Genomic DNA, 14,774 nt, shown 5'->3' on the forward strand with positions numbered 1-14,774 from the left:
TGAGGATCTAGCCAGATTAGAGAAATGGTCAAGAGAATGGCAACTACAGTTTAATGCCAAAAAATGCAAAATCATGCACTTGGGTCTCAGAAATCCAAAGACTCAATATAGTATAAATGGCACTATAATGGAAACTACTTAGGAAGAGAGGGATCTAGGTGTCACTATTTCAGGGGACTTAAAAGCAGGTAGGCAATGTAACAAAGCAATGAAGAAGGCAAGTCAGATGCTTGGTTGCATAGGGAGAGGTATCGGCAGTAGAAAGAAAGAAGTAATAATGCCACTGTATAGGTCATTGGTACGACCTCACCTAGAGTATTGTGTTCAGTTTTGGAGGCCATATCTCCAGAAGGATATAAATACATTAGAGACTGTACAAAGAAGAGCAACTAAAATGGTGCATGGCCTACATCACAAAACGTACCAGGAAAGACTAAAAGATCTTAATATGTATACTTTAGAGCAGAGAAGGGAAAGGGGGGACATGATAGAAACTTTCAAATATATCAAGGGCTTTAACAAGGTACAGGTGGGAGACATTCTTCACAGGAAGAGGAGCAACAGAACACGAGGACATGCACTGAAACTAGAGGGAGGAAGATTCAGGGGAAATGCGAGGAAGAATTTTTTCACAGAAAGAGTAGTAGATAAGTGGAATAGCCTCCCAACAGAGGTGGTAGACGCAAATACAGTAGTACAATTTAAACATGGTTGGGATAAGCATATTGATATCCTTACAAAAAGGATCAAATATGGCTTGAGGTAACATGTTTAAAAAAAGGGGCAGACTAGATGGGCCAAGTGGTTTTTATCTGCCGTCAAATTCTATGTTTCTATGTTTCTATGACTAAGCTGGAGCTGGAAATAATCATCAAAGCTTAGAGGCCAAAGCGGCTGGGAATCTGTTGGCATCTTGTTAGCATCTAGATTACATGGTATCAGCCGGATTCAAATAAGCAGTCAGGAAGAAACACGTGGAAAGTGACAAGTACTGGAGGACTAGGTAGGATATTGCTCCAAATAAGGAAGAATTGATTTACGCTATACCACACTAATGTTTAATATACGTTCACTTTAACCGTATGTGTTAATATATGGAAGACCCCTATCTATCCAAATTTCATCTAGAATGGACTTTTCATATTATCAGGGGATGCTATCCTTATCGCACAAAAAAGGAAAAAAAGTTGTCTTTTATGGATGCACATACTGTACATTTAAGAATTATCCTTTATTCTAATAAATAAATTGATCTCATAGGCAAATGTGACATAAAAGAAAAGTATAAAAGTGATAAAGTTAGAAAAGTGTTTTAAAATCTGTATTGTGTGGATAGCTAGATATTAAGTGATGTATTAGTAGTTTAAATACTGCATTCCAGGGAGCATTATATTAAGCGAAGTAGCAGAAATCAGAGATCAGTCAGTTCCCAATCAATTGTAAGTTCTCAGATAAATTACAGCGCTTGACTGACCTCATAATCGTATTGATTAAACATAATGAAGTGGTGCTCAACAAGTACTAAGATGAAATAACAAAACTCAGAGAGATTAGAGAAATATGAAAATTGGGAAAATATTCCAAAAAAACAAACGAGATTGAGAAATTAGAACAGAATTCTAGTAGAAACTAGAAGACGCAAACTGCAAAGAGATACAAATTATGGCTCTCACAATATCTTTAAATGGCACAAAATAAAACCAATCCGGTTTGGATCAATCACACAACTATTCTAGCTCAGACTTCACATCTTCCAGTAATGAAAGCACACACCCTACCACCTCCAGTAGAATGGTCAGAGATTTTTAGGTGGAACTATGAAAATATCAAAGAAGAACCAGAAGGGGGAAATAGAAATGCACCATAGTGGAGCGAAGATCCAAGGGAATGTCATCGCTACTGGAAATGAACATCCAAGAAAATTATCCCTTCAAGTGATTAATCTTACCAATAAAAATCTTACATCAACCTAGATACAACTTTTTGATTTTAAAGGTTTATCCTTTTCTCCATCCCAAGATCTGGACTGTTTCACTTTTGTGTAAAAGATGTCCAACGTTTTGGTAGAAAAATGCTCTTAAAGTTTAATAAAAATAAATAAAGAACGGGACTGATGTTCAGGAATTTCAAAATAAACTGCAGAACCAGGGCAGTGAATCTCTTACACCAGGGGAAGCCAACTCCAGTCCTTGAGTGCTACCAACAGTTCACGGTTTCCAGCTCACCTCAGAGATAAACAGGTGCACTCATTAAGATCCACAGGTGGAGCTAATTATTTCACTTGTGATTCTGTGAGGAGACATGGAAAACGTTAACGTTCGCTCTTGAGGACTGGAGTTGGCTACCACTGCCTTACACTCATGAGGAGGATATGGCAGATTTTACCATATTGGAAGAAAATTGCAGGTTTCTCAATCATCAAAGAATTAAAAATCTCTTTAAAAAATGCTTTGATTTTTGCCCCAAGTGGGAATCTTTATGGAATTAGTGAACAGAGACCTTGACAAATTGACTTTAAATAATAGGAAAATGGATAACCTGAGTGATCAAGAAAAGATTGCTTTAAGAGAAATGCATCAATTGGAGGACAATGTAATAAAACACTCTGATTAAAGGAAAAATGTAATCTTGTGTCCAGGAGACAATTTGTTTTAGAACTCCAACTACAAGATGTAACATTTTATAAATGTCTCCTCTTTTAACCCTCCTCAAATTTTTACAACAATACAACAACATTATCAATGCAGCAAGGTGATATCCAAATTGGATATTTCTCCATTACTGTATCACTTTTATGCTTTTTATTTTATGCCCTAGTTGCCTATGAGATAAATTTGAATTTATTATACTAAAGGTTAATTCTTAAATGTATGTGCATCCATCCTTTTTTCTTTTTGTAGGTTATTGATCCAGTCAGGGTACATTACAGGTTTCAGGAAACTAGCTTGTACAGCAAAGTTGCTCAAGGCAATTTCTGGATATTTAAACCCCTTGCCTTGCACTGATTGGATACTTGGCTAAGTGGTAACTGAAATAGCAGAAATAGCCTCTGCATGGAACAGTCAGTGCATAACCGGCTAATTAGTGCAGCAGAAGGGCAGTCTGGATGGAGCAAGGCTGAGAAACTTTGAAACTCTGCAACTGAAGGTAAAGGTATTAAGCAGGATATCAGAATACACAGGATTGTGACGTGGGTTAAAAGTTGTATCTAAATTGCTTATTGAACAGGAACTTATGTTGTTCTGTTTTCACCAACATTCAGGTGAATCAAACAAAAACACCATGTATTCATCTGTGCTATGAAGATCTAACACTATATACTTGTTAAGGACCACAGTCTTTTGCAGTGCAATTCAACAATTTCTCTGGCATCTCACGACCACAAACAAAACAGACGACTTTCACCCCATACATGTTGGCCTTTTTTCTTTCCTTTTTTTTTGTGCCCAGCATATATTGCTGTTGAGTAAATCCTATTGTAATTTCTGCATTGCAGCCTAGGGGCCAGATGCACTAAGCATCGAAAGTGATAAAATGAAGAGAGATAAACAGATAGCCAATCAGCTCCTAGCTCCTAACTGCCATGTCACAGACTGTGTTTGGAAAATGTCTGGCTGGAGCTCCTTGGCTGGCTGTTTATCACTTTTTAAGCCTCGTGCATCTGGCCCTAGATGTCCCTCTCAATGTTTCAAAAATTAATCTAGTACACAGGTTCTCAAACTCTGTCCTCAGGACCCCACACAGTGCATGTTTTGCAGGTCTCCTCACAGAATCACAAGTGAAATAATTAGCTCCACCTGTGGATCTATTAAAATGTGTCAGTGATTAAAGAGTAGACCTGGGCACCTGCTGGGTGACCTGGAAAACGTGAACTGTGTGGGGTCCTGAGGACCGAGTTTGAGAACCCCTGTTTTAGAGCTTGCACAGACAGATCAATGGAAGTGTGGATCTATAATTGCACTCGGGGCACAAAGGCTCTTACATCATAGGTTCTATGCACAGTTTAGTATTGGAAGGTATCCCAGTACATTGGGATATTCAATTGTATGTATTGAAAATTTTGAATATTAGAATCTAAAGATAACCCATTGTATCTGAACCGATATTTCCAACTGAGAATGCACATGTTTCAGAGTACCTTCCAATGATATATTTTTGGTAAGTCACTCAAAGGAACAAAACATGACTAGGGACTTTATCATATACCATTTGGCAGAAGTAAAGGTGGGTTAGTTACCTGTCTCTAACTTAAAAGAGAATGTTTGTATTGTAATGGCCACCATGAAGTAACCCTTGTGGAAGCATATATACATGCGTAGAAAAACTGTATAAAACTATGATTTAGAGTACTTTTGTAAGTGTATATAAATGACTGTTTTTGAGAGAGATAATTTTTTGTCTAGTCCTCATGTACAGTACAAGGATATACTGTAAAACAAAACACGATTCCAATTTGCTAACATGCCAAAATCCTGTGTGCCTTAATATAATAAAACTGATTCACCCATAAAAAGAATTCCCAGAAAACCCTTCATACAAATTAGAAATCTTGTTTTACCGTTGATTTTAAAATTTTTCTTCTCTTCTGTTATAAATTGTGTTTTCAGCCATGTTCCAAAGCGCAACATATTATGGATATCTGGAGAAGTGGCCAGGGTGTGCTCTCTCTTCATTGTTTTCAAAACACAATTCCGGTGGAGGCATATACAAGAGAAGCCTGTATGGTGGATGCCATGGGTAAGACTTGATTATTTGGCTGTTGATCCTACCAATGAATTGTTCAGGAGTATTTAGGGTACTTGTTTCCTAGCACGGCGCCCCCGATTTTGATTGTATTACATCTTATACAATCGCATGCAATATAGCGGCATGTGATGCGATCTGATTATTAATTGTACAAGCACCCCCACTATCAACGCCAACCCGATGCGTGGCGAGCGCAGCGGTACGCGTCTTCCGACCATTTCATACCCCCACTATCCACGCCGGCGTGGAGCTGATTTTAGATAGTGTGGCGAGCGCAGCGAGCCACCGAGCCTGAAGCGTGGCGAGCGGACACGGATTACTTTACATGTATTGCGGGGCGCACTTCGCTTGCCACGCTTCAGGCTCGTATTCCGCATCCCCTCGCGGGGCTCGCCACGCTATCTAAAATGAACTCCGCGCCGACGAGGATAGTGGGGGTATGAAAAGGTCGGAGGACGCATACCACACCCCTCACGGGCTCGCTGCGCTCGCCACGCTTTGGGTTGGCATTGATCCTAGGGGTGGCGTTGACTATGGGGGGCCATTTAACATTGTAAGGACCCATCAGGGTGCTTGTACAATCAAAAATAGTATACGATCGCATTGTATTTCATTGTATGGCATGCAATATTTTATTGTACAATATCGCATCGCATTGCATCGCATACCATCGTATACCTTATTTAGTGTAATGGTATACGATGCAATGGGCACCGTGCTAGGAAACAAGTACCTTTATTTAGTTGATATGTGCTGCAAAACTAGGCAAATGGCAATCAGAGGGACTGCGGTCATATATAGTTAACACTGCTTCATATATTATGATGTGCCAGATCGGTAAACAATATACCACAGTGAATGCATATGATCATGGTAATGCAAAATAATGTAACATGTACAGTATGCACTGTACATATCATAGAAGAGCCCGGTACTGACCGGTGAGTGTCCAAAACTTGGTGAGAACTGCAGTAGGTCTAGTAAAGTTAAAATCCATGCCACCTAAAAAAAAATTACAACTGAAATTTGTTAATTGTAGGTTAGTGAATGCAGAGCTACATAGGATTCCTATTACTGTCAGGAACTGTGTTAAGTATGCTAAAGTCAATAACAGAAGGGTATGCTGTTACCATCTATTTTATTTTACATGCGTGTGAATCTTGATGTAGATTATATAGAAACAAATCAAGCACCCCTGTTCATCCATGGACCTGCTCCAATGTGTAACTTATTCTCTAAGGGAGTAACAATGTAGTGTAAAGGTTCAAACCTTATCCATATGGAGTCAGGGTGGGGCCCCAGGGGACTTCCCCTGTACATCTGTGTGCCAGCTAGTAGTTTGTCTCCTCATTTGTTTGGAAAACTATCCAACAATACAATAAATGTTCATTTTCTTTCTACAACCAACCAATTTGGATCTCTAGATTTTGAATGAAATATGATCTATAAGTTTGTTGTCAAATCTACTACTTGTGTGTACTGTGAAGTCCCCCATACATTAGTCCGACTTGTCCCTAGGACAAGTCGGACCTGATTTTCCCTGCAGCTCACACGATTAGGCACTTGATGTGCCAAGTTTTGCATATGATAAAACTCATGGATTTATCATATGCAGTCCCTGGGGAGCTGCAGGAGGAGGGATCCTTGAGACTGGCAGGGGGGAGCTGTTGTGGAGAGCCATGCGGGGGACGGCAGCAGGCGGGGTATGCCGGCTAATAGAGAGCCGGGTGGAAGGAACAGGGGGAGGCGGTGTAGGGAGCCGGGCAGGCGAGGAAGCTGTTGCCCTCAGACTCAGAGTGCCAGCGGGAGCAGGGCGCCGATCAGGAGAAGACACTGTCTGCCAGGCAGCGGCGGGAGGAGCAGAGCAGAGAGCACTTGGGAAAAAAAAACAAAAGCCCATACAGATGAATAGGAAGCCATTGATCGGCTGAGACCTCTCTCAGTTAATCAGCCTGCCCGGGTCCCTACACCGCTTCCCCCTGTTCCCTCCGCCCGTCTCTCTATTAGCCAGCACCCCCCCGCCCGCTGCCGTCCACCCGCACGGCTCCGGCCTGCACATAAGATTTAGCAAATCTTATGTGCAGCCCATCCGACCTCCCGACTCCGATCCGATGCACACAGGAACACGCATCGGGTCGGACGGGATGTCTACAAGTGCGATTTGGGCCAATTTGATGCCCCGATTCATCTGAATCGGGTGAAATCATGCCCAAATCGCATAGTGTATGGGGACCTTAAGAATAGTGCAGCTTCAGTCTTTCATCATATACTATACCTTTCTGTTCAGGGGCAGATGTACTACAGATGGCTCCACATGTGGGGCTGCTGCAATTTCAAATTCAAATAGGGAAGCAACACCAACTGCCAGTGAGTCAGTTTGTAATGGCAGTTGGTAGAAGTGGGTGTGTCTCCTCTATTTAAATTTAGAGCTGTGCTGCAGCCCCACCTCTGGTACCACCACTGTGCTACACAGAGAGTGAATACCGATAAATTACTAACTTAATAGCTCCTATACATTTTAATAGCAGAGAAAGGGCACTATATAAATAAAATTTACTACTTACAATTGAATTCCACACTCAGTAAATCTCCTCCATAGTGTTACAATCTTGGTTAAGTTCCGAGCAAACTATAAATCTTGCCATGATTAATTTGTTACTGGGGAATTGCTAAAATTAAGCATTTGCTTGTGTCATCTTAGTTATGTGAACTCTAGATCTGAGGCTTTTATCACTTAAGCATAGGCACAGTAAAACTATCACTGTGGTTAACTTAAAAGATATTTCTATAACCAATGATCTTTTGCATAATTCTACTTTAAGCTACACTTTGGCCTTAAAACTGTACTACCAAATGTTGTTACTGTAATCCTATATAATAAAAGGCTAACACAACTCCTCACCACTACGGGGGAATTTAAGTGTTGTGGGCACCAGTGACCACTAGATGGCGCCCAACAGAGCAATTCAAGCATTGCTCACACAACTATTGGCACTGACATTGCTGTTATTTCCCCCCCTTCCTCATTTTGATGGGCTGGTAACTACCGTGTTTCCCCGATAATAAGCCCTACCCCGAAATTAAGCCCTACCCTATTAAAATGTATCTAAAACGGAGTGCAGACATTAAATTGTACCCCATCACACCCACGCTAACCCCCCTCCCCCCTCACCTCCGCGTTGCTGTATCATTATAGGCTTCTACTTTAAGCCGTTTTAGTTCCCAGTCCCAGGGATGCACTGCGGGCAGCGCGTGATGTCACCACGCACATCACGCGGCTGCAGCAGGGAGCAGTGGCGCAGCCAAGAAGAAGAAGTGAGAAGTTGGTGAGCAGGACTCTTAATATGTTATTGAAAGGAGGAATGGGGGCTGTTTAAAAGGACTGGGGGCATGTTAAAGGAGGACTGGGGTCATTGAAAGGAGGATTAGGGGCTGTTTAAAAGGACTGGTGTAATTGAAAGGAGGAATGGGGCTGTTTAAAAGGACTGGGGGCATGTTATTAAAATAAGACCTACCCCAAAAATAAGCCCTATGGTCTTTTTTGTTAAAAAAAAAAAAATAACAGTGTCTTATTATCGGGGAAACACGGTAGTAGCGAGATGTAGTAGCACATCTGAGTAATTATATTCTGAGTTAAAGTACCTTTTACCTGAATTAATTGATGAAGGTCAGCAAATGTTAATCTAAAAACAAAACTGATATCCTGGTTTGCAAATGCCAAAGTGCATTACAATAGTCTGTTTATAATAATACTAAAAATTCTATAGGTTTTTTAAATTTGAGCATTATTTAGATTTCATTGCTTGCTTTATGCAATCAATATTGTGTTGTTTTTTTTAAATATGTTTACATTTTTTTTATTTAAATGTAACCATGGCATTTCTCTGTATAATGGTATCACATTGGTCATTAAATTATTTAAAAAGACAAATCAATTTGCTGAAAATGTAAAAATTTCAATAAATAGGGTACTTATTTCCTAGCACGGCACCCGCGATTTTGATTCTATTGATCGAGTCGGAAAAATTGCGTCGATCGCATCGCATGCCAAACAAATCGCATGCAACGCGATCGACCCGATTTTTACATTGGAATCAATGTAAAATGGTCCCTGAGACCCGATTTTACATTGATTTCAATGTAAAAAGCCCTAAAACCCCCCATTTTAATAGAAAACCCCCCTCATGTTTTAAATGCCCCCCAATGTTAACACCACCCCACTATTGATGCCAACCCGAAGCATGGCGAGCGGCGGCGGTACGCATCCTACGACCTTTTCATACCCCCACTATCCACGTCGGCGTGGAGTTGATCTTATAAAGTGTGGCGAGCGCAGCGAGCCACCGTGCCCGAAGTGCGAAGTGTGGCGAGCGGACGCGCGTAACTTCACAGGTATACGCGTCCCCTTGCTGGGCTCGCTACGCTCGCCACGCTTTGGGCTCTGTGGCTCGCTGCGCTCGCCACACTTTATAAAATCAACTCCACGCCAACGTAGATAGTGGGGGTATGAAAAGGTAGGAGGACGCGTACCGCCGCCCCTCGCGTGTTCGCTGCGCTCGCCACACTTCGGGTTGACGTCAATAGTGGGGTGGCGTTAACAATGGGGGGGGCATTAACCATACTTTATAACCATACTCAATGAGAAATTGAACAGGTATGGAAATGGGTGAGCAAACGTTTGCCCTAAAACTCGTTTTCGAAAGTAGTGACTGTGTCACCTGATGATTTTGGAACGAACACCATATTTATACCTTCTATGATATGCCTGATTCTCACGACATTATTGTGAGTAACCTGTAAGGGGGGATCCCCGAATTCATATATCGGTTCTATATCTGATGGTTCTCTTGTAGTCCATCAAATTAATACCATACAAACAGTATTACACGAGGTTTGCCGCACCTCTGTTGTTTTTCTTCCCCATGCACTAGTCTCCCAAAGAGAAGAGACTACGGAGGAGAACCAAACAACAAAAAATAGGAGAGTAACATCCACTTATAGCGCTTTTATTATTGGTGTGGGAATCCCTTTTTTTTCAATGAGAAATTGGCCCATTTCCCATTGTCCCCTATGTAAAATTGCGTTGATCGCATCACGGCCCATTATAATGGGCCGCGATCAACCCGATTTTGACATGAAAAATAATTTAACATTATTCTCTATGGGAAAATCGCGTTGATCGCGTCGGTCGCATTATAATGGGCCGCGATGGACGCGATCAACACGATTTTCTCTTTCACCGGCAATAAGCAGGAAAATCGGGTCCATCTCGTTGATTGTATGCCTTAAGTACTTTACACTTAAGGCATACAATCAATGAGACGGGCACCGTGCTAGGAAAAAAGTACCATAAATAGAATTTTGTATATTGCATCTATATCTTGAATCTGTGCCTGTTTATTTTAAATCAGTTGTGTTTTTTATTGTGCATCTACTATTTAGGTTTAAAAATGCTAACCAATCAAAAGAAGGGAGTATACTATGGACAAGTTCTGAACTGGGCCCCAACACGTCGTCGGAGTCTTGGAGTACATATGCTTCACAGAGCAATGCAAATCTTCCTGGCTGAAGGCGAGCGCCAACTTCGTCCCCCAGACATACGTATTAGACAATGAACAGTGTACAGTATAGTAAAATTTGGAATTAATTCACCAAGACTTAGGAAGTGGCTAAATCTACAGTTTTTTACGCATTCAATTAAACTCAATTCGATGCTGTAGATATATTGACTGAGCAGCACAACCATCATATTTTTCTTGGATTTAGAAAACAAAAAACTGTAATATTAAATATTAGAACTGATGAAATTGTATTCGCTTTACTAGGGATAGCTGTACTAAGCATTCTGTTAATCATTGTCTAACTGGAGTGCACCATATAGACTACAGTGTATCTCAAATAACTTTGTTATATGGTTTGGTAATTTATAAAAAAATTGTATCTATATGATGTACAGAATCTTGTATTTGCTAATATTTGTAAAATAAAATGGGTACTTGTTTCCTAGCACGGCCACAACGATCATGATCGTGGGCATCGTGAGGAAAAATCGGGGGCATCGCGGCCATCGCAAGCACTAAAAAATCGGGTGCGATGCCCGCGATTTCCCCGTAGGGAACAATGTTAAATGCCTCAATTTAGCCGCGATGCCCCCGATTTCCCATAGGAAACTATGTTAAATGGGTCAATTTACCCAAATCATCATAGGGAACAATGTTAAATGGGCCATAAACCCCCCAAAACACCCCTGAACAGTGAAATGTCCCCCCAAAAGTATTTTACGCCACCCCACGATAAACGCGAACCCGAAGCGTGGCGAGCGACCTTTTCATACCCCCACTATCCACGTCGGCGTGGAGTTGAGAATAGAATAGTGTGGCGAGCGCACGCGGATACCTGTGAAGCCCGCGAAGGGACGCGTTTACCTGTGAAGGTATCCGCGTCCCCTCGCGGGGCTCGCCACGCTTCGGGCTCGGTGGCTCGCTGCACTCGCCACACTATTCTATTCTCAACTCCACGCCGACGTGGATAGTGGGGGTATGAAAAGGTCGGAGGACGCGTACCGCCGCCCCTTGCGGGCTCGCTGCGCTCGCCACGCTTCGGGTTCGCGTTGATCGGGGGGTGGCGTAAAGTACTTTTGGGGGGACATTTCACTGTTCTGGGGTGTTTTTGGGGCTTTCTGCCCCATTTACCATTGTTCCCTATGATGATTTGGTGAAATTGAGGTATTTAACATTGTTCCCTATGAGAAATCGGGGGCATAGCGGGTACATTGAGCCATTTAACATTGTTTCCTATGGGGAAATCGTGGGCATCGCGTCTGGACCATTTAAGCCTTTTTTTGCCGCATATGACGCGACCGACGAGATTTTGACTTTTTTCAATGCATTTCAATGGGAAAATCGGGGGCATCGCGTCGGTCGCGTCGTATACCACTAAAAATGACACCCGATGCCCGCGATTGTGGCCGTGCTAGGAAACAAGTACCATAAAATGTTATATGATTCAAGATAAGTTTGACTTAGAAATGAAAATAATGATAAAACTGTTCTAGAACCTCATCATCATGACATTTAAATTGTGTTAAGGTAAATGAAAATATTATATTTTCAGGTTGTTTATTATTTCATAATGCAAACGTGATTTTGACTCTTGTGCAGATTCTGAAGTTTATAACTGTAAAGGATTCTTGGCCTCAGGTTTTTCTATTTATACCATCTTTAGTATGTGATTATAATGGTACTTATTGCAAACCTGTGCACAAATATTTGTATTTTAGGATTATTTGTACAAAGTCATAATTGTTATGACATCCCTCTTTCATCTCCTACCTTGTCTTAAAAAAAAAAAAAAAAAAAAAAAAACATTATACAGCTGTAAATTTTTATAAGATAATACTGTCCAGTACGGCAGCTACAAAGCTTGTATTTTTAATATTGTTCAGTAATATTATTTTGTAGTAACAGAACTGTATCTTTATAAATTAACTCACTAGTTCTTAAATTAGGATTCATTAGGTTTTTTCAAACATGAATGGTAGTAAAAAGTCAAGTGTACACTTGTAAACATGTGACAGGGTTTGAAGTGATTTATTGGCTTTTAAAAAAAGACAAATCTAAATCCGGTATATAAAAATATCCCATTTATTCAAAAAACTGCACTTTTTCCAAAATACCAGTTCTGTACATTTGCCACTTTTTTGTTATGACTGAATGAGATATTAACAGTCCCGTGATTCCAGTCCTTTCTATAGCCACATCCTCTGTCTAGCTGGATAACGCCAGCCATTAATTATTACGTACAACTACACTTTGTATTACCAAATTGCATAAGGTCGCTAGGTTGACACAGTGAAGGTTGATGTACATTAGGTCTACACATGAAATACTGTAGGTCGACATGGCTAAGATAGACAGGTTGACACAAGCATTAGGTCGACAATGGGATGGAAGACAGTCAAAAGGTAGACATGAGTTTTTCACATCCTTTTTTTTTTTTTTTTAAGCCGGCTTGTGCAGTATTTCATACCCTACCATCCACTACGTCGTGGTGATATAATAGTGCCCGCAGCATGGCGAGTGCAGTGGCACACTTAGTGACCATTTGGAACAAGAAAAAGTGAAACTTTTATGTCGACCCTTTGACTGTCGACCTAATGCCTGTGTCAACCTTCCGACCCTGTTCAGTGGTCGACCTTCATTGAGTCAACCCTATGACCCATACCCATTACAGATATACACCCCCAATATAACAACACACAAACTGTGCATACAGTTATATCGTTGCATCACTACAGCATAAACTAGAAACCCATTGTTGTAGGTCTGTGGTTCTGAAACCAATAAAGAAAAATTGACTAGATCCTCCACAATATATAGGCAGAAAAGCTAAACTATAAGTCTGGCATTTCACACCTTATTTATTATTGAAACTGTTTATTGGACTCTGACACTTGCTTACAATGCCTGGATATTTTGTATTTTTCTCTTAAGTGTAGATTTCCACACAGTGGTCCAATAATGTAAAAAAGGGATTTTTTTATGCTCTGTATAGTTTGTAATAAATTCTTCTTATTGATGATGAGTTGTTCATTTGATGGCTTTAATGTGTTTATTTAATTTATTTGGTACGCAATACCTTATGCTGTGTACACAGGGTGAGATTCCCTTGCTATTCGACTTGACATTCGAGTGCTATACAATCTTTTGCAATTCATAATAATAATGATATATTTGTATAGCGCTTTTCTCCCAATAGGACTCAAAGTGCTGTACCATTGTCTTTACAGCTCGAAATACAAAACAAGCTTAACAGTGGATGTCCGTGAAATGCTTGAGTAAATAAGTACGTCTTTAGTCTATTTTTAAAGGATTCTACAGTGGGGGCTTCTCACACTGTGCGAGGAAGAGAGTTCCATAGAGTTGGAGCAACAAAGATGAAAGCTCGACCCCCAGATGAATTCAGGGAAATTCTGGGTACTGTTGGTAGTCCTTCTTCAGTGCATCGTAGTAATCGAGTAGGACAGTAAGGGATCAGCAGCTGTTGCAGGTACCTTGGGCCCTGGTCATGTAGGGCCTTGAAAGTGAGTAAGCCAATCTTAAAAACGATTCGCCATTTTAAAGGTAGCCAGTGAAGGGCGTAGAGAATGGGAGTTATGTGGCTGGAGCGGGGCTGGTTAGTTAATAGTCTGGCGGCTGCATTTTGTACCAGCTGCAAGCGGTGCAATTATTTTGCTGGAAGACCCAGGTAGAGAGCATTGCAGTAGTCTAGTCATGATGATGTAAATGCATGTTTGACTTTATACAGGTATTCTGAGGGAATTAAGTGCTTGATTCTGGCTATGTTTCTCAGATGAAAGAATGAGGATTTGATTGTGGCTGACACCTGATGTTTAAGTGTCAGGCCATTATCCAGGACAACACCAAGATTCCGCACCTGATCAGAGTTTTTTAGTGCTGTTCCCCCAAACTAAAGACCTGTCAGTTGGCTATGCTGCTGTCTTGTCCTGTGATTTATCATCAGGACTTCTGTTTTTTCTGGGTTCAGTCTCAGCCAACTGGCACTCCTCCACTCCTGGAGCTCAGCTAGGCAGCCATTTAAGGTTGTTATTGTGTTATCGGTGCCTGGAGCAAAGGACAGGTACAGTTGGGTATCATCTGCATAGCAGTGATAGACCAGGCCATGACGTCTGATTATGTCACCAAGTGGAAGCATTTATACTGCAAAAAGCATGGGAGATAGTATAGAACCCTGTGGGACACCACAAGAAAAGGGCACTGGTGGTGAAGTGTATACTCCCGATGAAACTCTCTGTGAACTGCCAGCGAGAAATGATTTGAACCAGCTAAGGACTGTGCCAGCCAGGACACAGAAAATCTTCAGGCGCTCAATTCATGCTATCTACATTCGATTTGCACTATATAGTCATTGCAGCCCTGTCTATCTGGGTTTCGATTTGTGCTGCCACAGGAGCGCGCATCAAGATCGCAAGGTAAAAAAACTGCAATCTGCATGTGATTTTGACTTTA

At 41.1% G+C, this 14,774-nt stretch overlaps 1 protein-coding gene across 2 annotated transcripts in view; it reads left to right on the forward strand.

Annotated features, from left to right (window-relative positions):
• The window catches only part of ANKLE1 (ankyrin repeat and LEM domain containing 1), an 84,644-nt gene extending 73,756 nt beyond the window's left edge, over positions 1-10,888 (forward strand). The window contains exons 8-9 of one of the 2 annotated variants that reach the window (XM_083179197.1): positions 4,608-4,737; positions 10,189-10,888. In XM_083179197.1, coding sequence (XP_083035323.1) covers positions 4,608-4,737; positions 10,189-10,361 — 303 coding nt within the window. In that variant the 3' untranslated portion in view covers positions 10,362-10,888. Of the gene's footprint in view, positions 1-852; positions 1,766-4,607; positions 4,738-10,188 lie in introns of those variants that run through there. The other variant, XM_083179198.1, reaches the window with a different exon arrangement.
• Positions 10,889-14,774: the final 3,886 nt, after the last annotated feature.

Source organism: Crinia signifera, chromosome 1 (genome assembly GCF_055691185.1).
Source record: "Crinia signifera chromosome 1, ASM5569118v1, whole genome shotgun sequence".
NCBI classification, from domain to species: Eukaryota; Metazoa; Chordata; class Amphibia; order Anura; family Myobatrachidae; genus Crinia; species Crinia signifera.